This window comes from Sardina pilchardus, chromosome 14 (assembly GCF_963854185.1).
Source record: "Sardina pilchardus chromosome 14, fSarPil1.1, whole genome shotgun sequence".
NCBI classification, from domain to species: domain Eukaryota; kingdom Metazoa; phylum Chordata; class Actinopteri; order Clupeiformes; family Clupeidae; genus Sardina; species Sardina pilchardus.
Window position 1 is genome coordinate 20,418,734 of NC_085007.1, and position 25,000 is coordinate 20,443,733.

Genomic DNA, 25,000 nt, shown 5'->3' on the forward strand with positions numbered 1-25,000 from the left:
CCACCGAATGCCTCTAAATGTCACTATAAATCTAGTTTGGGAATGTATTTCCTGTCGGTAATTCCTTGACTTGAGTCTGCAAGTATCTGAGTGATTTTTTCCCCCTTTTATTTTAGTCTAGACCATTTTGCATTATTTAAGTCAAGAAACTACAGGACAGACTTTGTTATGGGGTATCCAGACAGGCACATACACACCTTGGCTTCATTTGACAGTGTTTGGGCCTGGTTCTGGACTGCCAAACAAATAAATAAATAAGGACACATAAAAATTGAAATAAAAAAATTCCACCCTATGTCGACATACCCTTGTGTCCAGATATTGCATCAGAAAATCTGTTGGTCTGGTGGCTGGCAACATTAATATGACTTTAAATTATGGAAGCCAGCAGGTTTGATGTCTCCGTGGCTCATTTGAAAGCTGTTTTGTCCACAACCCGGCTGCTGCACTGAAGGCAGAATGTGCGAAATGTCACTAAAGTAGCAGACACTGAGACACACCGATAGCAAAACAGTGTTTCTGTGAGTGTGTGTGTGCGTGTATGTGTCTGTGTGTGTGTGTGTGTGTGTGTGTGTGTGTGTGTGTGTGTGTGTGTGTGTGTGTGTGTGTGTGTGTGTGTGTGTGTTTGTGTGTGTGTGTGTGTGTGTGTGCCCGTGCCCGTGTGTGTGTGTGCCTGCATGCTTATACATTGTGTGTGTGCGCATGCATGCGTACACGTAGTGTGTGTCTGTGTGTGTCAGATGCCTGTTGGGGGAAGGAATCATGACTACGGGATGACTTCTATGACAGGAGGGGGAATAAAATCAGTCAAGCCATCTAGCGGGGTGTCATATCACTGGTTGCATCATAGTTACACATTATTCCTCTGTGTTTGCCTCATTCGGTGATAATCAGAGCATCCCCAACATGACTGCAACATCAGAACAACACAGTGGTTTCTTGTTGCCTTGTCTGTCAGTTGGAGAATGATACACTTCATCACATTAAACATATTTTCATTGTTGCTTATTACGTGATCGTAACGCGATTGTCTTTAGCCTTGTGTGGTATAATACAATACAACAAGATGACAAATTGAGTATGATTTACAGTTGGTGAATGCACATTTCGCTTCATGGATTTAATAAAGTTAAAGGAACACTTTACCGTTTTTTCATATTAAACTACGTTATTCCCTTGACTAAGACGAGTTGATACATACCTCTCACCTTTCAGTGCGTGCACTCACTGGCTCTGGCGCGCGACCAAGTATGGTGAGACAAAATAAAACATGGTGCATTTGTAAGCAGGTAAGAGGGATAACTATATTGTGTGGCGCAGTAATATCCTCACTCTTGCACTCTCAGTTTCACTTTGGAGTGAGGATATTACTGCGCAGAGTCTAAGTGCTCCCAATGTTATTCCGCCACACAATATAGTTATCCCTTTTACCTGCTTATAAATGCACCACGTTTTATTTTGTCTCACCATACTTGGTAGTGTGACTACTCATGTAACTGTATTTTAATAGGGAAAACATGGAGGTGTTTGGTCGCTTCTAACTTCATCTCTGTTTGGATCCTAATGAATGCATTGGGCTAGCTAAGTGCTATCAAATTTGTGCCGCGCGCCAGAGCCAGTGAGTGCACGCTTTGAAACGTGAGAGGTATGTATCAACTCGTCTTAAATAAAGGAATAACATAGTTTAATATGAAAAAACGGTGAAGTATTCCTTTAAGGTGATTCTATTTTTTGAAGGCGTTTTCTCTTGCAAGATTAAAGTAAGAAATACTGCAATGGAAAAGTAGATGTGAACATGAAAGCAGATTGTAAAACATTGTGTTGGAAGACGTTGATTCTTGATCTTCTCTTAAAAACCGGCAACATGACCTGCTTTTGTCCCAGCATTGTCCCAACATTTTGTCCCAGTTGTTAGATACGTTCTTTGCTGTGATGCTGTACTTGATGTGTGTGACTGAAAGATGTGGCGTCTGTGTTGTAACAGGGTGAAGCTGAAAGATGGTGTGTGTGACGTGTGTGACAGAGATGTGCTGTTTGTGTTGTAACAGGGTGAAGCAGAAAGACGGCGTGTGTGACTGAGAGATGTGGCATTTGTGTTGTAACAGGGTGAAGCTGAAAGACGGCGTGTGTGACAGAGATGTGGCGTTTGTGTTGTAACAGGGTGAAGCTGAAAGACGGCGTGTGACGGAGAGATGTGGCGTTTGTGTTGTAACAGGGTGAAGCTGAAAGACGGCGTGTGACGGAGAGATGTGGCGTTTGTGTTGTAACAGGGTGAAGCTGAAAGACGGCGTGTGTGACAGAGATGTGCCGTTTGTGTTGTAACAGGGTGAAGCTGAAAGACGGCGTGGCGTTTCTTGGGGCGCGGGCCAGTAACCCCACTCAGTGGACCGTCAGTCAGGACGCGCGGAGCGAGGGCCACCGGGTCGTGACCTTACACTGCCGCAGGAAGGACCCCAACTTTGGCCAAAGGTCAGTGCCTTTCCAACACACACACACACACACACCCAGAGACACACACACTACCCTAATGGCACTCTTCTTCCATACCATCAGTATCTCTTGTTTTCACTTCATGTGAAAAAGAGCCTCGCAGTCAGAAGAAAAGAGATATCCTCCCCTCTTTCTCTGATTGAAAGCAGAGATTTCAGCTCTTGGCTATAAAAGGGAGAGCCTTTGTGAGGCGTAGTGAAAAAAGAAACCCGTGGCTGTTCCTCTGATCTTGCCATTTCTCTTACCATGCCGGCAGTTGAGAAAAAGTGCAAAAAAGTTAAACCCTAATGCCCAAAGTTACAAAAGTTGCCACCTCCTTCAGGCGTATCTCCCCCCATTCGGCATCATCCTCTGATCAAACCCATCTTTCAGCGAGCCCTTCGGAATCCTAGGTTTAGAATGTGCAACCAGTCCAGTTGTGGTCTTTTTCTCTGACCACCGCATCCCACAATCCCCCCCCGCCTTTCCGAGTCGACTGCGACGCTTCCTTCCGTCCCGCTTTCGCCTCAGCCGAGCGGAATGAAACGCTTGAGCCCCTGTGCCTTTTTGATAGACAGCTGTGCTTCCTTATGCATATACGACACTCATCGTCTCCCCAGACGCGTCCTTTGGTGGCATTTACATACGGAAATTAATCTCAGGAATGTGACTGTTAAGCCCGAGTAAAGGACTGGGCGGGCGGGGGGAAAAAGAGGTTTACTTCGATGTTAATTAAGTTGAGATTTTTATGCCTGATGCTTTTTTTTTTTTTTTTTTTTTTCTCGCTCCCCAAAAAGGCAATTTGCATTACTCCACCATTTCCTGACATGTGTCACTTTGTAGATTAAGCTCATAGGAGAGAGAGAGGAAAACATTTCACAGCTTGTGAGCCTCAGGAGGCCATTTTGTTCTGACAAGAAATTAAAAAAGAGGGAAAGAAACATCATTTGGACCCACTAAAATTGCTGCCTACGTGCTATGAGTCATCTTTCATATCACAGTTTGATTTGATTTATTTTTCTATTCTCAGTGAGATTCATATTGTCCTAATATTGAGACTTAAAGAATATATAACGCGTCTGAGATATCATCCAAAGGTAGTGTTGGATATTACGCTCGCTTTCGAGAGCCAGAGAAGCCACCGGAAGCTCCGACCCCATCTACTTAATTCAGCCTCATGCATGAAGCATGTTTAAAGCACAGCCTGGAATATTCAGCGCTGTGCTGGATTCCCTCAGCTCCCTCCCTGCTGAGGTTTCCCCTGGCGGACTCGGGGAGGGCAAGCGGCTCGTCGTGGCTTCCTCCCGCCCGGGTTTTTTTGAGAGCCAGAGCGAGCACAGTGGGGTCAGCCTGACCCCCCCTTCGAGTCACGTCGCTCGCCATCGTAATGACTTTCCAGATTGTCTCGGCTCTTAAGCATGTGTCATGCGAATCCAGCTTTTCTCTAAATGAGGTTAAGTTTAAGAAAAATTTGATTCCCCCCCCCCCCCCCAAAAAAAATGATGAGGTAGGACGAAGGTTATCATGAGTGAAAGCTGCTCAGCTCATCCGCTCCAGCAGCGGAGAGGTCATTATAACACCATGATGTATAAATTAGCCGCAATGTTGGCAGAGCGGGCGTCTACTGCTGTCCCCGAGGGGAGGAAGTATCCGTAATGAGTTGCGGTATTTCAGCTCTCCTTGCTGAATTTCTTCCCCCACCCTCTCTCTCTCTCTCCCTCCCTCTCTCTCTGTCTCTCTCGTTCGCGCTCTCTTTATCTCCTTCTCCTCATCATAACCCTAATGAGATCCGAAAAGAACTTGCTCAAACAGTTCTCGGTTACTTTTCGCCGATGCCCAGATTAGGCCTGCCAGGGGTCGGCTCTCCTGCGCCGCGCTGCTGGGATGATTGAGTCGGGCTGGGGGAGTCGCGGGATAGATAGACAGGTGGAGATGTGGAACTCCAGGTTCCGTTCATTCTCTCTCTTGCCTTTCTCTCTCTTGCCCCCCTTCTCTCTCTCTCTCTCACACACTCTCTCTCTCAATATTCTTTTTGCCTTGTCAGCAGACTGATTAGAGATGCAGAGAGCAATCTACACTAAGTAGTCTTCCATATTTAATGTAAAGAGATCATCAAGTGAGAAATGTAATGCACACCAAGTCATTACTATAAATAATTTCAAGCTCTGGTAACATGAATGTACCTGTTAGAAGCACATTGTCCCCATTTGATTGTATTCAGAGTCCTTCCAAGCTTGAGTGGGTTGACAACACGGCTTTGGAACGGCCTAGTGCATGAAGCTTTCGTTATATGCCTTTGCACTGTAATGATAGATAGATAGATAGATAGATAGATAGATAGACAGACAGATAGACAGATATAGATATCATCACAGTGGTCGGAAAAAACATCAAGAATAAAAATATATGAAAATAATTATGAATAGAATTATTAATATATTAATATATTAATAGATCATTATTGTATAAATATAAAGTGTAAGATAGTGTTGTTTATGTATAAATATACCTGCTAGGGCCATCACAAGGTCAATCAATAAATACTACTGTATCCTATAGTACTAATTTACTACTAACTTGAAGTGTGTTGTCAGTTTCATGTATTTAAAGGTTAAATGTAATAGATGTTTGTCCTCTCACACATTTTGATGTGTTTTCCCATTTCTGGTGAGAATCATAAGACACACAGGAGGCAACAACTGACAAAATGATGGCCCCTGAGATTAAACATGTGATAGTCAGAGTGTCAGGATTTGCCAAGTAAGCATCAAAGTATCTTGAATCTCATCTCTATCAAACGCGAAACGAATCCATCATCCAAATGTAGGATATGACCACCCCATAATACTCGTTTTCTTTAAATTTCATTCACTGTCTTCTCACAGCCATCCTTCTATTTCTCTTTGAGCTCCCTGACTTGATCTCTCTCTCTCTCTCTCTCTCTCTCTCTCTCTCTCTCTCTCTCTCTCTCTCTCTCTGCATGGTTCCACTAAATGTTTTTATATTCCTCTCAAACGGGCTGTGAAATGAGGGATCAGTTCCTGGTGCAGTGAGCAGATGTGCTGCCAGTGAGAACAACCCTGAATTCACACATGCACACACACACACACACACACACACACACACACACACACACACACACACACACACACACGCATACACACACACACACACACACACACACTAACTCATGGCACACATACATAAAAAATTCCAGCACACAACCACTCATGCACAACACATAAACAAATATACATTTATACAAACACACTCATAACACCACATTCTTATAACCACTCACATTCTTCATAATCACACTCTCACACACTTTCCTTGGGGCAAAAGCACATTCTCCAAGCCATTATGCCGTCGTCAAAGCCCCTATTTCCCAGACCTAAAGAGAGGAGAACAAAAGCTTGTGTCGTGCTGAGAAATACAGTGCTTGAGAAAAAAGAAAGGAATCCTGGGCAACTACAGTAAACCAAAACTAAACACGGTGTATATTGTCTCCCAGCAGCCTTTATGATGGAAAACCCTGGAAGTAAATCCAGACAGAATTACAGTTCCCTCCCAGGCTAATAACACAATGCATTGCCTCTTAAGCCTTATTGATTGGCAGCTTTCTTGAGGAAACATTTCCTGAACTCATCCCTCCCAAATATGTGCAGTTTGTCCTTACTCCAGTATTGAAGTGCATGAGTGAGGGGTTCTTTTGTCTTGACGTATCAACTAGAATTACAGTTGTAGTGGTATTTAATTTCTCGGAAAGTTCATTGTATCATGTTCATGTTCATGTTCATGTCTGTCCTTACTGGTTTTGTCATGGACTCTGTTGTAATGGGCATACAACAGGTGTTTTCTCCTGCCCTAAGCAGAAGGTGGACTTGTCAGACCACATTATGGGGTATAGTACTGTTCTAGTACAGTGGTTCTGAAAATGTGGTACGGGTACCACTGGCGGTAAGCGGGCTCTCTGTTGTGGTACTCCGGGAGACTCCAAGATGTTTTTTTTTTTTTTTTCTTAAATGAAGATAAAATAAACACTTCAAATTATACAAAAAATAAAAAAAAAAACAATACATTTAAACTAGTGTTTATCTTTCTAGTGTTTATAATTAAACAAAACAATGCAAATCAGTATGTACAATGATAAATATATTTAAATTGGACTACACAACCGTATTTTAATGCCGGTCATAATGGTGGTACTTGTTCTCTGAGTGTCAATTGTTCTCTGAGTTGGTACTCATTGTAAGACGTTTGAGAACCACGGTTCTAGTAGGTACATTCATAGAGGGCTATAACGTGGCTCTACAGTAGGCGATTTAGGGGCTCTTTTTGTCTTGGGGTGTCAGCTAGCACTCTAGTGCTGAGAAACCATATACTGTATGTGAACCAAGGTGATGGTGCTGTACAGTATATGTCAGGCATTTCTGTAAAAACTTGAATATCTAATTAGCAAGCCGACCATAATAGAGCTGCTGGCCCCTACAGCACCATTCCAAGATGCACATGACCCTTAAGTTCAAGTTCAAGTTCAAGTTCAGGTTTATTATAGCCATTTCAACAATATAATAATACAGTTGATAGGAATGTGCTTTGGTATGCTCACATGTAACACACAACACGAATAGCTGGTGGATAGATGAATATGAACCCCAAATGGACATGTTTGTCCTCGTATACAGTACCTCTGCCCTGTATCTCAAAGAGCCGGTGTAGAGTCAGGCAATCTATCCCAATATGTGATGTGCCTCACTGTTATGCTTCTAAAAAGAAGTGCCATACCTTTCTTACCATGATTTATTCTGTTACTTATCTGGTAGCCTACCTGTGCCTTCTACCCCGCAAATTTGTAAGTTCGTAATTGAGTCATCTGAGATGAGATGACTCACTAACATTCTAAAAAAGTCGCACCATTCTATAGTATAGTCTAACTCACTTACTGCTGGCTTGAAAGAGATTGAAGGTTTGATTGCAGGTGGGGGTTTATGTGCTTTGCCCACACCCATAATATTGTTTGGACCAAGCTTCAGGGTACTTGAGTCAACTTGAGTGATGTGTTTCAGTTTAGGCAAAATAGTTATACATCACAAGCTTCCGGCGAATGTGGCAGAGAGAAATGTGTTTGATACTAGGCACTTGGATTCCTGAGCATCCGATTCAAACCTGGAAAGTCTATAATTAACAAACCAAATAGTTCAGCATGGCTTCATCACATTCTGTTGACTCTCCCAGCAGGAGCGAGTGATGAATATTTTATGGTGTTAATGTTGAGGTTTCAACAGTTCACTTGTGTCTCTTTCGTGTGATTGATTCTCAGCCTTGTAACATTTAACGGACATGCAAGAAAAAAAACTGATCAACCCACAAATGGCACTGCATTTATAAACCGCTCACTGGGGATGTTGATGTCAGACACCCTAAACGTGTCAGAGTGTGATTTGTTTGCGTACGAGTTTCTCTCGGTTTTCCACGAGAGCATTTCATTTGGATTCCAGACATGAGTCTGGGAGTCCATCTGTCAGGTATCTTTTTCCATGCGCCATTCCGATAAGAAATCTCAGCGACGGCGACGGATTTGTGATGAACTTGAGGGACGGCTGAGGGGAAACACTCGCACGTTTGCGCAAGTAAACAGCAACGCAAAACACACGCACACATACACACAACACACTCAAATATATACACATTATAAATACGCGCACGCACACACACACACACACACACACACACACACACATACACACACACACACACACACATTTATCACAGTCAATGCATTTTGATGCGGAGGAATTTCACTCTCCTGCCGCTCAGATCCCAGCAGCTGATAAACCACAGACTGCATGTTACCTCCACTTCCTTGCCTCACGGGCTGTCAATGTCAGTCAGTCGGTAAATTGGGGATGAATAATTCCCTGGGTGTGCGTGTGTGTGTGTGTTTGTGTGTGTGCTTGGGGGAGGTGGAGGTGGTATATGTTTGCATTCCAACACTTAAGAATGAAACAATACCCACCTCTGGCTGCTGCGTCCTTCGCGGCTCTACCTTGACAGCACTGCGGAACCTTCCCCTGGCTCTAATCCATTAGCGTCCGCGCGCCGTCTGGATGGGTTAATTAGCCAGGCGGCCTTCCCCTGACCCACGGCGTGACCCCGCCGCTCCCGCCTCCGCCACTCCACCTCATTAATCTGCCAAGGACGCCACGGGCCCCCGGTTCCTGCTTCCGGGGGCTCCCGGCGAATAAAGCTCGCCCCAAACCCCCCCACCCGTGCCACCCCCTGCGGGTCACTCTCCCCATCACCCAGCTGTCTCTAATGAAAGTCCTCCTCTAACACGGCATGGGGTTTTTGCACTGGTCGCTTCTAAAGACTCCACACCATGCCAAGGTCACTTGACACTACCCCCGCCACCCCCCAACACACACACACACACACACACCCTTCCCCTTTGGCGTGGGAAGTGGACCGCTGCCATTCATTTAGTGGAGTAGTGGCCAGTCATAAAGCATGGTGTATATGCCATTGATCCTGTGGACACGTCCTCTCTTTAACCCCCTCCGGGTGCTTTATTATATTTTTTTACGATCGCGTTCCTTTAAAGCAGAGGTGCCCTTATAGGATTACGCGGAGGCCTTGCCAGTGGGGTGCGTCCGTGGCGGTGTACGGGCGCATATCTTGTAATCATCGCCTGTGTAAAGATGATGCCACGAGTCAGTGGCGTGCGAGAGGGGATGCTATTTTGGCAGCCCTCCCAATCGGGCTTGGTGCGGCCGGGACAGTAGCTAATGTGACCTTGACGACAGCCGTCTGAGAGCGTTGTCAAGTCACGACCTGGTGCAATAAAGCTGCCAAAAAGCTCTCACCGCCGTTTGCTGAAAATGCTTAGATGCGAATGATATCATGTTCTACGAGATCTCACAAATCCTGAGATCGATTGATTGATTTCTAGTGTCACTGCTAATCCACGGGTCAGAACTGAATAGCGTCGTCCATATACGGTCATCAGTGTCCTGGTGAAAGCGTCTGCGGAGCAACAGATTTATTTTCTGCATTGAGACGTCTACAGGTGTCACAGCAGGCTGCTTATCGGTGTCATGGGCTGTTGGCCGCGGGCTGACCCGCTGCTCCCACACCTGACCGCTCACCCCTCTCCACCCCTCTGCCTCTCACTGAGACTCGATGGGTGTGTGTGTGTGTGTGTGTGTGTGTGTGGGGTGGGGGCACTTCTATAGAGTGATGTTCGGTGGCCATCGCCTAGTGAAGTGACTTACATTTTATTCAAAGCCCTGGCTCTCCCAAAGGCGGCTGGCACCTCCACCGTGGCAGAAAAAGAGCGTTATTTAAGTAAGTCGGTGTGTCGTGTTGTTTGCTTGTATGGTGGTGGTGGTGTGTGTGTGTAGGTTACGTGTGTCGTTTGCATGTGTGTGTGTGTGTGTTTGTGTGTTAGTGCCTGTGTGCGTGCGTGTGTGTGTGTGTGTGTGCGAGTGTGTGTGTTTGTGTGTGTGTGTGTGTGCGAGGCAGAGGGAGAAAGAACTGGCTGCGGTTGGCGATATCCAGTTGCTGCAGGATGGCGAGGATTAAATTGCCACCCTGGATTCTTACCCTCTGTCTTATCGCAAGAGGCCAGCCTGGTTCTGCTGACACCCCCAGCCCCCTCCACCTACCCCCCCCCCCCCCCACAACACCACCCGCACCCACCCTGCTCCTTCCTATCTGTGGGCTCTCCAGCACCACTGCAGAGCCGAACACCGCCAGCACTTGCGTTGCAAACACAGATAAAGATGGAGTGAGAGAGAGGGAGAGCGAGTGGAGGAAGAGTGTTTGAGAGAGGAGGGAGGAATCGAGAGGAGCGAAAGAGTGAGAGGCAGGTGACGGGGTATAGTGAGCGAGCGAGGGAGGAAGAGGAAGAGAGCGGAAGAAGACAACAGAAAGGGAAGAGCTGCGCGGGAAAGTAGACGGAAAGAGAGCAAAGGGGCCAAGGTGGAGGGAGAAGAGTAATGGGAGACCGAGGATGGCGAGAGAAGAGCGCGTGGCGAGGAGAAGTGCAGCAGAGGGAGGTGAAGTGGCAAAAGGAATACGGAGAGCAGAAGAGAAGAGAGAGGAGAAGTCGGGCGGGGGGGGGGGGGGGGGGGGGGTGGGAGGGGAGCCGCGATGTGACTGCAAGAGGTGAACGAGAGAGGAGCAGAGGTTCAAGCACGTCTAATATCCATCCAGTGTTGTTGTCACGGAGGTGGAGGGGGCGCCATGGAAACACATTCTCCATTCCACACACATGCGCCAGACACTGAAGGGCCCGGGAGTGGGTGGGCGCCGTGTAAATCAGACACGCGTGCACAGCACACACACACATACGCAATCACACACACACACACACACACACACACACACACACACACACACGTACGCACGCAATCACACACACACACACACACACACACATACACAGACAAAGACACAGGCGTGCACACACTCACACACACAGACACACACACACACACACACACACACACACACACACACACATATACACATATACACAGACAAAGACACAGGCGCACACACACATACATACACAAGCAGAGGCAGAGATTAAACTCCCTCTATTGCATTAAGAGTTGGGAGGGCCATTTCTAGAGCTTCATTAATGATGGCAGCCCTCTGCAAATAAATCAGCCATTTTTTTTTTTTTTTTTTTTGCCCTGCAAATTTTTTCTCATTTATTATTCCATAGGCTCAGCCCACGGCCCCTACAAGCGCTTTATGATTGCACAACTGTGCAGCCCCCCCTTGCACAACTCATCCAGGATTCATATGCCACTTGCGCAAATTAAATAATGTGTGATCGATGCCCTAAATCCATCTAACGATCACGCCCGTGACGGCCGACTTTACAAATCCCCCCTTTTCTTTTACCCGGGCAGGGGGAGTGGGCTTGTCATCCCTGCATTAGGGCCCCCTCATGTAAGTACATAAGAAACGCAGGCCTGATCGCGGAGGCAAACAAATAAGAGTAATGGCAGACGATTAATATGCCGGCGTTCTCCACATGTGTAGCGGGCCGCTTGGAAAGCAAGCACACGGGGTGGAGATGCGTTTGTGCGGGCCCAGATGTGATGCACATGCTAAACAAGCAAGGCGGCGCTAATAGACCCATTCAGGAACAGGGGTAGACATCACCGTGTACATGTGAGCGAGCACGCACGCACACACACACACACACACACACACACACACATACACACACACACACACACATTTGACCATGAAGAAGGACGATGTGAGGGGAATAAAAGGGACATCTTTTATTTTCAGCTGCCATAGCACCTGTGATGAATGAGTGGAGATACAAATGTTGGGATGCAACTGGTTTACAAACACATCAAAATACACACACAGACACACACACACACACACACACACACACACACACACACAAACACACACATACAAGGACATACAAACAAACCCTTTTGGTGATTGAGGCTGACAGGTTCCTGAGGCCCTCCATGTAGGGTAGTAATTGCCGCGATTACAGTTGAGAACTAATCAAAAGTGTCACCCTCCTCAAGGATACAGCGTTAACTAATGGCTGTCTGTTTCGTGGCTGCTCCAACCCTCCAACCGGTCTTCAGCATTCTTCTGTGCTCTGGATGCTCCCAGGTACTGTGTGTGACTTGGGACATTTTGGGACATCTGATCTAAGTCTAATTTACTGGCCTGAATGCATTTCAGATGGCCTTGCATTGGAGCGCTGGTGTCACTGATTGGGGGTAGAGGGATGTGGGATTGAAGTGGAGGTTGCGTATCTCCTTAAAAGCATGCAAGGCTGAGGGGGCGACGTTAGCGAGGCGAGAGTGGGAGTCGGGGTGGGGGGTGGGGGTGAGTCTGGGGGCTGCGGAGTGGGTCGGTGGAGTCTGGAGTGGTATCAGGCCCCTTCATTTTTAACTCCTTTCATATTTTTGCCTATTTTTTTTTTTTTTTTTTTTTTTGGGCTATGTACTATGATGTACTGTGATGCAAGTGTTGAGGCAGCAGCAGTTGACGTTTCCTAAAAATAAGCCTCGCTCCATATGTTGCGCCCAGCGTGTTGTCCTCTCCATCCCGTAAAATATGCATGCAGCTACGAATTTGTCAGGGGTGTTCCCTAGTAGTTTATAGCATGCCGCAACATGTGTTTATGGAATATGATTCTGATGTATTTTTTTTCTTCTTCATTCCCGAGCGAGGAAAGCAGAAAGGAGAAAAACATTAAAAGTGAAGGACATTAGTGGGGGATCAGTTACAGAAAGTACAGGGTGACTCTTCACCGTGGTGCCTCTGGCCAGTATTACCATATCCAGCAAACAATCCATCAATTTGGCTCAAATTGTACAAGAGCTATTTCCATGGTATGTACACTTCCATAATGAGCTTATGAATATGGCGAAGGGGTATAGCGGCACTGCAGCAGAAATCTGCATAGTCCAACAGGACAATAGCCCAAATTACATCTGAGTTTGCATGAGCTCATTCATCAGGACGGTAATAACTGAGGCCGAGGGAAGGAGAGAGAGAGAGGGGGGGACAGAGAAAAAATATATGTGTGTGGGCCTGGCAGAGGGTGTATGCCCATGACAGAGCTCTGGTCCAGACACATTTTTAATTTTTGTTCTCATCGTTGCCATTAACTCCTCCCTTTTCATACTTTATTACAAACGGGAGAGAAGTGCCTTGAGTAAAAGAATGAGATATTCATATCGAGACACAGACACATGCTTACTTAAACTGTTGAAATATTATTTTTACGACCTGCTCTGAGACAGTCAATTGAATCCGCCATGCAGACTATTACTAATCAAAAGTACAGCTTGCGTTTGCATACAACTTTTATCTGGAGTCTGAAACTGATAACGAGGAAGGGAACTGGAGAATATTTGCACTTACTGGATATTCCCACTGCATTTGACTGTTGCGGGCAGGGAATGGAGAACGCATTGGAGGGGAAACAAGTACTATCGTTCCCTTTTTTTGTGTGTCTCTGAGACAAAAAACGTGGAGGGTAGCAGCCGACTGGCTGCCGTTTCAAAGGGAATTCTTTAATCCCTAGCGTAGCTCAGCCTCAGTCCTTGCTACATTTTGGAAGGTATCTCGCCTCGTGGCCCCCGAACACTTGATCATGCTCAAGTACCGCACACCCTCCAGCTCGACACGCATGCGGCTAGCCCTTTAGCGGCCGAACGGATGGTCGTGCCGCACTGGACGGCGCGTTTTTTGTCCTTGCGCATGTGTTTGTGTCGGTATATCGGATGCATGATTCATGTGGCACGTGCAATCATGTTGGTGCACAAAGGACGCGCTGGACGGAGACAGAAATGTAAAACGCTCGCCGTTCGATTTAGATTCTTTAATTAGTCTACAGATTCCATGGTCGAGCGCTTCCAATTACTGATGGGAGGTGTAAGAGGGGTAGGGGTGTGTGTGTGTGTGTGTGGGGGGGGGGGGGGGGGGGGGGGGTTCTCACAGAGCAAGAGCGCTGGATGTTCATCACTCACAGGACGAGCTGCTCAGCATAATCTCATGGAATTGCACATTTCCTTCTCCAAAGGGCCCTCCAGCTTCTGAAGCCATGCATGTTGATATAGGCCTCGGTCTCGCAGGATTCAGAGTGCAGGGAAATGTAATGAGACATATGTACAGTGGGCCTGAAATATATGTGTGGATATGGGATATGGATGGTTCTCTGAGCGGGAACGATCAGTGGCTCTCGAGTGTGCAATTTTGTGTGTGTGTGTGTGTGTGTGTGTGTGTGTGTGTGTGTGTGTGTGTGTGTGTGTGTGTGTGTGTGTGTGTGGGGGGGGGGTGGTGTATGTGCAGGCCCACATGACATAAAATGCTCACATAAAATGCTCACATAAAAAAAAATATGTTTCCAGTGGCTAGACACCTTGGTGTGTTTTTATATAGCATAGGGGAATGGAAGATGAATATTGTGTTTGTGTTTTGTCAGTATGCCTTGTGCACATGTTCCCTCGACTGCACATGGGCGAGAGTACGTATGTGCATGTGTGCTGCCACATTATCTGGGGACTTTGGCGTGGAAACGAACATGTGCGTCACGTGTGTGTGCATCTCTTCACTTAATTAGTTTGGCCCCGTGAGGATTTAGGTTTTTCTCGCCACATATCATGAATTAGCCCCCTTTTCTCTCTCTCTTCCGGTTCGTCACAGTCATGATAGGAACGTGACTGTTAGGAAGACGAGCGACTTTGTGCCAAACCGAGAGCTGCGAGCCGTCTTGGCTGACAGTCCTCCGCTAGGAGAAATCTTCCGCAATCTACAGCTCATACTTTTCAGTAGCGCAGCTATGTAATTTGCTCTTGTGAACACAACCAGCGGCTTTGTTAATGTTTAATGAATCTTTTACGGGATTTGACCCAATTTAATCAACTTGGTTACAGCACCAGGAAACAGAGAAGAGAATTCTTTTCCAGCGTGCCTCGCTGGCCTGTCCTGATTTTTCATGCATGGGTTTCATTAAAGGGAGAGGGATCTCCTCGTCAAACAGCCATGTAAACTCGATCAGGCTCGTCACCTTTCACCCAGTTCAGAGCTAGGCCCCCCCATGTTTGTCAGTGTACTTTCATCCCCCGCGATCAGCTGACTGGAAATGCGACCATATTTGCCAGATTTATTAAATGTTTGTGCAGCGGCTTTTATCACCAGATCATAGATTCTTTACAAAGAAATTTCAATTTACGTCTGTGTATAAACTCAACACTAAGTAAAAATAGAATGTTCAGTGATCGAGGATAAAGGGATGAAGGAAAAATGTCATTTGTTGTCATTTGTTACGCTGACAAGCTTTCTGCATAGAAATTATGTACATTTAAATGTACATTGAAATACATTCAACATGAAATTGTTGAATAATGTCGGCCTTGTCCATGTTCTCTGAAATATGCTAATGTTATTGGCCTCCACCCTTTGTCTAAGACATTTCTGGAGATTGGGACTGAAAAGGGGTCATGAGTTCAGTTTTGAGAAAGTGAAGACATAACAACAGCTGCTTTCCGAGCCAATATCTTGTTAATGTTTATTTCTTCCCACAATCCTTAAATGCCAGTGTCTTGTGACAGTGCTAGAGTGTTAAATCAAATTACAATGAACTTTAGGAGAGAAATTGTTGTCCACAGTTGGTGAGAAAAGTACAAATCCATAACAGATTGTGAAGCCCACAGCTTTTACCTAGAATTTGCTCAAAAACACAGACTGTTTTTTTTTTTCAGTTCTCCAAGTCCCATGGAGAGATATCTAGACTGTTTTTGTTTTCATGTCCATGAAATGAACTCTAGACTGCACTGCACACTGACAAATTAAGAGAATTGAGTAGTGTTCCAAACAAATGACACCTAAAAGGAGCATGTCTCTTAATGAGACGTCTCACTCGTTTGCCTCGTTTCATCTACGACCTGCAGTTTGTTTTCATTCTACGCAAGGTGTGATTTAATGAAATATTTTGTATTGCTCTACTCTTTTGAAGCTCCTCTCTCTGTGACCAAGAGTGTGTTTTACACGCAAAGGTGAATGTAGCTCGACTGCTTTACCAGTGCTGGGTTGTAAACCTACAACACAAATTGCTACTCCCTCTGGGCCCGTTGTTTTACAAGGAAAGCAAGGTCTTTTATGCTAATCATTCTGAAGGAGCGTTTACAGAACCCTGTAATCTTAGGTGTATTAGAACTGAAAGTCACACCAGGACCATTCAACACTCTGCACTCAGTTTTTTTTTTCATTTTCAGAAAGGGATTTTACAATTTTGAGTTGGCACCCATAAATGTAGTTTTAAAAAAAAAATAAAACATAGACTTGGCACTGCCAAAGCAGTTTATTCCGTGGGAGTGTACTACAGTATATTAAAGTTCATGAGACACTTTATAGAGGCTGAAGAGAAATGGTCCGCTGTTCATCGCTGCATCATCCTAATGTGACTGAGAGCTCCACACTCCATCCTTCATTACGATGATGAGCTGGAAAACCATGCAGGGCCACTGGAAATCATCAGCCCCCTCGTCTCTCCTCTGCCCCGGGCCACACAAACATGCACCTCCAAAACTTCCGTGGAGGAAGGAAAACAAAGAGTTCCAAAAGTTGCTTGTTGCCATGGGATGGGATTTTTCGTTTTGTTTTGCATCTGTGATGTGTGGCCGAGCCTGGACTAACTGTCTAGGTGTGAGGGGTGTATGTGTGTGGCTGGGGATGGGTGTGTGTGTGTGTGTGTGTGGGGGGGGGGGGGGGGGGGCTCCTGCTTACATATGCGCCCCCAAGGACGTCCATTTTTCAACAAATGCCTTGCCCCCCCTGGCAGCGCATTCTTCTTAAATCTCTTAAGTTCCGATGAGAACAACGCTAAGCAAATCAGCTGGAGAGTGGCATGAATATTACATCAGCGCCCGAAGGCCCGGCCGTGACGGGCTCGAGACAGTCTAGGGAGGGTATTACCGTGCGCCTCTGCCACTCCGCCACCAGGAAATATGCATTAGACTCTTGTACACATCCATAAATGCATAAGTCCTTGGAGATGGAGGAGGGGGAGGATCTCAGTGACTTGTCACAGGCAGAGATTTGTACCATGGGACATCAGGATGAGGAGCACAGGATTGGCTCACGCAATGTGCCGGATTGTTTGACGTGCACTGGGATGTGCCAATCACTGTGTTTTGAGCTAAGTGTTGCTCTCTGGGGGGCCTTGACAAAGCTACTTATGCGATCAAAGTGATGAGGTAATTCTGGCGATTGCAAACTCTATGACGTCTACTGTTGTGTGTGGAATCAGAGCTTATCACTAGCTTTTGAGATCAGTGTCAACGCTGATGGCTGAGGAGACATTGAACGGTTTTAATTAACTTTTTTTTTTTGTCGCTTTCTAAACTGCACAAACGTTGCCCTCCGTAATGGGTTATTCTTCTTCACTCTGTTCTTTAATAGAGCCTCTCAGGCCTTGAGTTCTTGTAGTCTGGACATGTACTGTTTCCGTCACTGACCTTCAGACAGTGAAATCAGAGAAATGAGAAACCGCCCACTCTCCTCATAGGCGGCTCAAATTCATCCCTGCATCTTGTTGAGCACCATAAAAGCCATGTTCTTATTTTTTGTTTTCAACAACATACTCTGGTCAAAACTAATCTCACTTACTCAAAGTAATATGTTTCCAAAAAAAAACCTGGGAGCAGGTTTTCAAGACTCTTTGCAAGTCCAATCTCAAGGGGGCTGTTGATCAAACGTGACAGTATGGCACAGTAAGCATACTCTAGTATGGCTAGTGGCTGATGGACTACTTTTGTGTAAAAGTTGAGGAAGGCTGTATTATTTGGCCTGTTTGTCCTGGGGGGAGCTTTAGAGTACAAACCGCAGGTCAAAGCCCCCATGCCAGCACCCTGATTGAGTTTCATGCTCTTGCCAGTTGGGGTCCTGACAACCCACTGAGAAAGAGAGAGGGAAGGGAGAGGAAAAGAGGGAGAGAGAGAGAGTGTGAAAGAGAGAGGGAGAGGGAGAGAGGGAGAGACTGTTAAGCACAGGAAAACTTGCCAAAAGGCTGCCAATGCCTAAGCCCTCCTCTGAGCACCTGGAAGAGATGGAATTCCTCCACAGCCCAGCGGAGAGAGTGGCTTTAGCGCGGCGAGACTTCGGCTGCCATTATCTGCGCAGATCCGCTCTTTCATTTCCAGCGCGCGCGCCGCGGCGCCGACCGCAAGGTGCAGGCCACAGTGGCTTTGTAGTAAAATTGATTCCGCTCGTTTGATGTATCATTGTTGTCACTGCTAACCAGATCACCTCCGTGCGCAGAAAACACGCCACCCCTCTGAGCCTCCATTGAAATGACTTCTCACTCCATTTAACTCTTCTTTCTTTCCACCGCCATCGCCTTGTTTCATTCTCTCTCTCCCTCGCTTTTCTCTCTATCTCTCTCTCTCTCTCTCTCTCTCTCTTTCTTTCTCTCTCTCTCTCTCTCTCTCTCTCTCTCTCCTCTTTCTCACTGTGTGTCTGCCTCAGTGTCACTGCAGTATTCATGAAGGCATGGAGAAATAAAGAATACCGCTAGTCTCTTTAGAGGAAGAGGGCTTCAGTACCAGACCCCTTTCAGTTATAAAAGCATTTTGACAGAATTTCAATTCCGCCTTTTAAATATTTATTTCCATTTCCACTGTTACAAAGTCTTTTGTTATGGCAACGGCACATTTTTATCCGTATTTCATTGTGAAGAACAATACTGACGGATTTATGCGCTGTGTGTATGTGGGTGTGCACATGTGTGTGTGTGTGTTTGTCTGTGTGTGTGCTTGGGTCTGAGTGAAACCTTGTCTGCGTTCACTGGCTATATGTTAAATCAGTTTTTAACTGAATGAGTATGAATGTGCTCAGAGTGGTAAATCTTCATGGAATGATTCTGTGTAAAATAGGCTGCCATGCATTTAGGCAAGTCAGCTCCATCTCAGATTAGCTGAAAACCGAGTCTCTTGCGCATAATTTTGACCACTTTGCAGTCCCATAAAATGTGCAAGTTTGGGATTTATTTGAATTTGTCGTTGTAAAACGTTAAAGTGCTCTCTGTTTATGAACTGATCACCGATTGCCTGGAAAACTCCATCTCTGGGTGTGCTACAGTGTTTTATCACTTGGTGAACTCGTGCACTACAGCAAAATAGAGTGGCCGGGCAATTAGGACATGGCCTTTTGGTGATCCCTCTGCTTTGATGGGCAACCCTGTCAACGGAGGAGTGCTAAAGAACATCCCCCTCTACTGGCCACACCCAGAAACTGCAGTCGGGGACTTACTGTACAGTATGTCAAGCCTTGAGTGCACCCATCTGAGCACATCTTTCACCCTTGGTCATGGAAATGTCCACGGATGTGTGTATACTGTACATTGGCATCAGTGCACAGATACTGTGCTGTTTCAAGACCACTCAGCTGACTAAGAGTCGGTTGCATGTTAACACTTATGCAGTGCCACCCACCCCTACCCCCTCCCCTTCACTTTTCAGTCTCTCTACTTCTTTCTCTCAAATTAGATCAAGTCAGATTAAATTTAATTTAGTCAATTCAATCAAAAGGCATTTATTTTTGCAACAGTTCATTATAACTTGACTCTCCCCCTAGAAAGTTGTCCAATATCTTACCTTCCTTCAAAAATCTCTATCCAGTTGACCATAGACTTGCATGATATGCCTGATATTCTCCATTATCATTTCATCTTTACAACAAGTACAGGTGCCCCACTTTGTCCGAAGTGTTCATAACCATTATGTAATTTATCCTTAGTTAGCGTGATCAATGTATTGTTATTATGGAACTGACATAGAGACATGTTTAGGAATCAGGTTATGGTTATTACTCTGCAACTACTGTATGTTTATTTACTTGATATCAAATTATACCAAACGCTTAATCTTATTTGGAAATTTTATATGGATATTGTAGAAACATCAAATAACTGTGAATGGGAGTACCTCATGTAAGATATGCTAGATTCAGAGAAAATAAGGAGGAAAAAGCAGGACTGTATATCTGTTTAGCTGTGAGTCAAGTTGCCATGGTGGAGTGTAAAGACCTGCTCTTTTTTCAGATGGCAATCCATAGTGGTCAAAGTCAAACCCCCCCCCCCCCGCCTCTCTCTCCCTCTCTGACACACATAACACACACACACACACACACACACACACACGCACACCTTCTTGCTCTCTCTGTCTCTCTCTCTCTCTCACTCTCTTTCTCTCTCTCATGACACTAATATAGGAATACTTCGTAGGAGCAAATAATTGTTCATATTGTACATTTTTCCTACCCATTTGCTGATCGTCATGCCTATTGTTCAGGATCTATTTTTCACAGTGTTCATTTCCTATAAAATGAGCACATTATCGTGGCATATCATTGTAGTTTCACCTTACAAACAGCCATTACTACTGAAAAGATTGTCGTGTCGCTAATACAGTGCAGTTTGAAAATAGGGTCCCCATTACTATTGTCTGCTGTGTATGAAAGCTATACAAGCTGCTGCCACTGTAATCTGGATCAGTTCTTTGCTCCAAACAAGCCGTCCATGTGCTCTCTTTAATTGCAAAGATGTGGGACGACATCAGGAGGTTTGAACAGGATGGCAGTAAACACAGGTCTGACATTTTGTTGTTCTGGTTCAGAAAGTGAGGAGCCATCACTTATCGTAGCAGAGCTTGTGCCTGCAGGACAGGTATGGATTGGATGTGAAGATGAAAGAGAAGGAGAGAGGTGAATTGTTGGGGAACAATGAAAGGAACATTTCCAAAGGAGAAAAGCAAAGACAAAAAAGAGCACAGGACCGAACTCTGCTTTCTCTCTCTCTCTCTCTCTCTCTGTCACTGACTTTCTCAGCACCATCAAACTTCAAACAGCCAAAAAAACAGTCCTTCGAAGAACACAGGCCCTCACTGCTTTACCTCTTAAAGTCCCGAAGATTTCTGTAATGTTTAATCAAAAGATAAACTCTGAAATATCTTCTTGAGCACCCACTACAGCCACAGACCCTGCTATTGTAGGTTGTCAACTCTCTCTCAAGTGCTTCATGAAGATGTAGAGACATGCATCACACAGCAATGAATGACCTTGAGGCTTGAAAAGTACTGTACTTGTGTTGTCTTTGTGCCACTGCATCAGGCTGTGACAGTGTCAGATGCTGGAATATTTGTTTTCCAACCAATTCTTGTATTGAAGAACATAGCGAAGGCTGCATTTCTAAATTGCACTGCTATGTTTGTTTTTTTTATATATATTGTGAGTTAATATATTACCGGTTCAGTATTTTTGTGTATCTTTTCAACTAAGAGGTATAGAAAGAGAAACACACACACACACACACACACACACACACACACACATAATGGTGTGTTCAAAACAAAGGTTCAGCAAATCGAATGAGCTTTGTATTATTCATTGTTTTTTTCTGCTCTGTTTGCATCACAATCAGCACAGAAAATGTTATGCTCCAGCCTGGAAATCTTGTCCAAGAAGCGCCAGCCATGGCGCCGGACCAAAAGTAAATTGCTTTTTCTTTTTCTCCTTCTCTCTCTCCCCCTCCTCCTCCTCGTCCTCTTCCTCCTCTTCCTCTCCTCTCTACTCTGTTGCCACTCTCTGGGATGTGTGTGTCACTGGAGTGGAATAATGGGACCAAAACCCTCTATGTACTCCACCCAAGCAAAGGGCTGGCTGGACCACTGCTCCTCTGGCTCGCTCGCTCGCTCGCTGCTCTGGCAAGACGGCAGTTGGACAGAAAGCGCGGCATGCAGGCATTTAGCGGGCCAACGCACCTTTGAGCCTCACGAGGCACGGTCCAAGTGACTGAATCTTGATATAGTGCCTTTTATACAGTACAACAGCTCCAGTTGAATTGTTTAATTTGGCAAGAGGATCTCCTCGAGTCTAGTAGAACAATTTGCTTATTGCTAGCATCCCTCTGACTCACAGAGCTTAGGCAAACATTTGTGTGTGGTTTGGTAGACTCAATGAAAACTATTTCTGATAGAGGAGTAGAGGGAAGAAAAACAAAATGAAGCACCATACATCATTTTCAAACATCACCCAATTAGTCTGCATGTATATGAGTTGCTTCTGCATTTCTTTGGTGTTTGTATTGGGAGACTCTGGGAGAATTGAGTCCATCTGTTCTGCGCTCCAACACAATAAGGGGATGATGTGAACGGCTGTAATAGTTTCTGGCTGTGAGGCCAAGAGAAAGCTTGGATCATAATCTGCCACCAGGCGAAATCCCACGGGACCCAGGCAATGTGATGGTGGGGCACAAAGCATCTCTATGGTGGAGAGGCACTACAGTGCATCAGAGCTTTCACTTAGCACTTTCATAACCATCAGCTACTGTACGGCACATTTTTCCAAAAGGATGAAGCTTTTAGCCTCTGGTGGCAGACCTTTTCAAAAACATGGAATGTGATAGTACTTGAACCAAGGTGAAGCACCTGAGGGTTTGCTCAACTCTGAATGACAATTGTTACCACATTGAAAGGCTTCCCTTTTTTTCCCAGCCATGTTGGAGAAGAAAGCACAGGTCTCTTTCGGCCCCCCACACAGGCTCATGTTCTTCACTCCTCGATCTCACCCATTGACCCTCTCTATCTTCTGTCTTGTGCTCTGTGTAGGATGGAGGCCGCTTTCCAGAGGATTCTGCAGGTGGACCTGGAGGTGAACGGCCTGCTGGACCCCCTGAGCAGCCGCACCGTCACCTGGCAGGTGGAGTACCCGCTCACCCGCGCTCTCTCCGACGAGATCCAGACTCTGATTCGCCTGGCGCCGCAGGACCTGGGGGGCATCGTGCCCCTGGCCATGGTAAGGAGAAACCTCTCTTCCCACTCTCACTTTGACCTGGTTACAACAGGGGCCTGCCTTTTTTATTTCACTGGCTCATATAAGTAAATGGAGAGAGGATAAAAGGCTAATGTCTCTATTATCTGGTACATAGCACAGAGGCATCAGCTGTCAGAGAGAGTAGGAGGTAATGATGAAATATAGCAAGAGGTTCAAAAAGGTGAATAGCCGCTCTGAAACAGAATGTGTGAGGGTTTGGTGTGTCAGGTTTGTTAGACTTTTTTTTTTGAGGAATGGTTCTTTTTCATTGATTCAGTGGTTCTTTTTGTATTTTATCCTGCATTGCACCAGATGGAATTAATCAACTACAGAAGTCTAGTTTGAGGCAACCATTTGTCATTTTTGGGACATATATTTGGCATTGTTTGACCAGCTATATTTATCGCAGAGACTTTGTTTCATCAGTCTGATTAAATATTCATGTCACCATTTGTGAGGTTTATTGAAGTGATTTGATCACGAGCTCAGCAATTGCATGTTCCAGAACAGTACACACAGCACCTTCTCATACTGTACATTCATAAAATGCTGGGTAGTCTACTTCACCACTTCAAGACAAAAAAAAACAGCCGTTGGCAGTGATCATGGAACTCCATTGTGGGCTTTGAACTCCTTTATGCCGTTCAGATTTTGTGTTGTTTTAGCATTACTGTAATGGTCTTAAGACCATTTATTTGACAAGCCAGTGAGTACTGGCTGGCAGCGTGTCTCTTACATGAGAAAAGGGTTTGCTATTTCTGGGATTCCCATCAAGTTGTTTGACATTTTTCTCAGAAATGTAACACTAAGGTCTAGATAGAGTCAAAACATCAGAAGGAAATAGTATGTAACACACCTTGCACTACAGGAAGCTTAGGTGAAAGTGCTGTTCAGTGGTGTCACTCTACACAGAACCGTAAGGTTAACTGAAAAGAAAGTGTAGTTAATTAAGTCCTCGAACATGGGTAAATATGAACTGGCATTACTGTATCACATCTAAAATTGATAAAGTGAAATAGAAAAGCAAATGCTCTGTTTCCCTGTGCTTGAACTTGTGCACAGACCCCATACTTGCAAAAGCAGTCAGACTGTTTGGGGTGTTAGCGACTATTCCATTCTCAGAGAATCAGAGGGAAGGGAATATCAAAGGTCTGACTTGGCTACCCGTCTACCCACTTGCAGTCTCAGTCTGATTGGGATAGCTCGTCCCGCTAGCTAGAGGAAGTTGCACGAGGCAGCCGCATTTCAAACGGCCTATCAGTTGGATTGTTAACTGAATATGCGCTTTCCTTGGGAATCGGGCCCATGACTGTGTCAGAACTAGCAATTTGCTCCCTCTCGGTTGAGCTACAGAGAGTTACTGAACACAGATCAATGCATGCGGATAAGAAATGCCTTTAATCTCGTGAGCTGATGGCTCCAGCCCTTTTGAAATAGATATGTTTATCGCTCTCCCTAATTATCCGTTCTTCTTGGTCTCTTTATGTTTGTTATAAGGTGCCTGTCGCTTTAGCATGTACTTTGTTCTCGCACCACCATTAAACATACAAGTTATTGATTTTTCCTGCATTCGGCCGCGCTTTGATGCCTCTTGTTTATTGCACTGTGAAAGGCAAAAATGATTCTTTCATGAAGACTGACCCCGTGTTTTGCTTCCACTATTTCTTTGTCTTACTGACATTGTCAGTCCAACCACAGTATATTATTTCAACTCTCACATCTATTGCAGGGGATTGGCTCTGCTTGATGGGAGGAATCTGTGAGCCAGCTAATGTTATCTGCTGAAACAACAGTCACAACTGCTTTGCTGCACACAACGCTTGCACATTTTAATTAAGACTAATTTGGCTAATAGTGTATATAGTCTTTTACCATAATTGAGGGGGTAATTGAGTTTGGGCCAAGAGTAATTCTTTTCGAATGGGAAGAGTTGGTAAGTGACTGCAGACATCTAAATGTAATAAGATAATGGTTATTTATAACATGACTGGCTCGAATGGACATGACGGGCGAGCAGTGTACTGCTTTTTTTTTGCTTTTTTTTTTAATGCGCTGGTGATTCGGTTATGAATTATGAGGAAGGAAAGTTGCATTGAGAGGTCATTTGGAACATTGCTGTCGATATGAAAGGGGGTGGGAGTAAGGGAGAGGGCCGACT

General features: G+C 45.3%; 1 protein-coding gene across 1 annotated transcript in view; it reads left to right on the forward strand.

Moving 5' to 3' along the window:
• Positions 1–25,000, forward strand: part of si:dkey-112m2.1 (transmembrane protein 132D) — a 131,952-nt gene that overhangs the window by 69,043 nt on the left and 37,909 nt on the right. The window contains exons 3-4 of the mRNA XM_062554892.1: positions 2,326–2,469; positions 22,638–22,824. Of these exons, the coding sequence (XP_062410876.1) occupies positions 2,326–2,469; positions 22,638–22,824 (331 nt within the window). The remainder of the gene's footprint in view (positions 1–2,325; positions 2,470–22,637; positions 22,825–25,000) is intronic.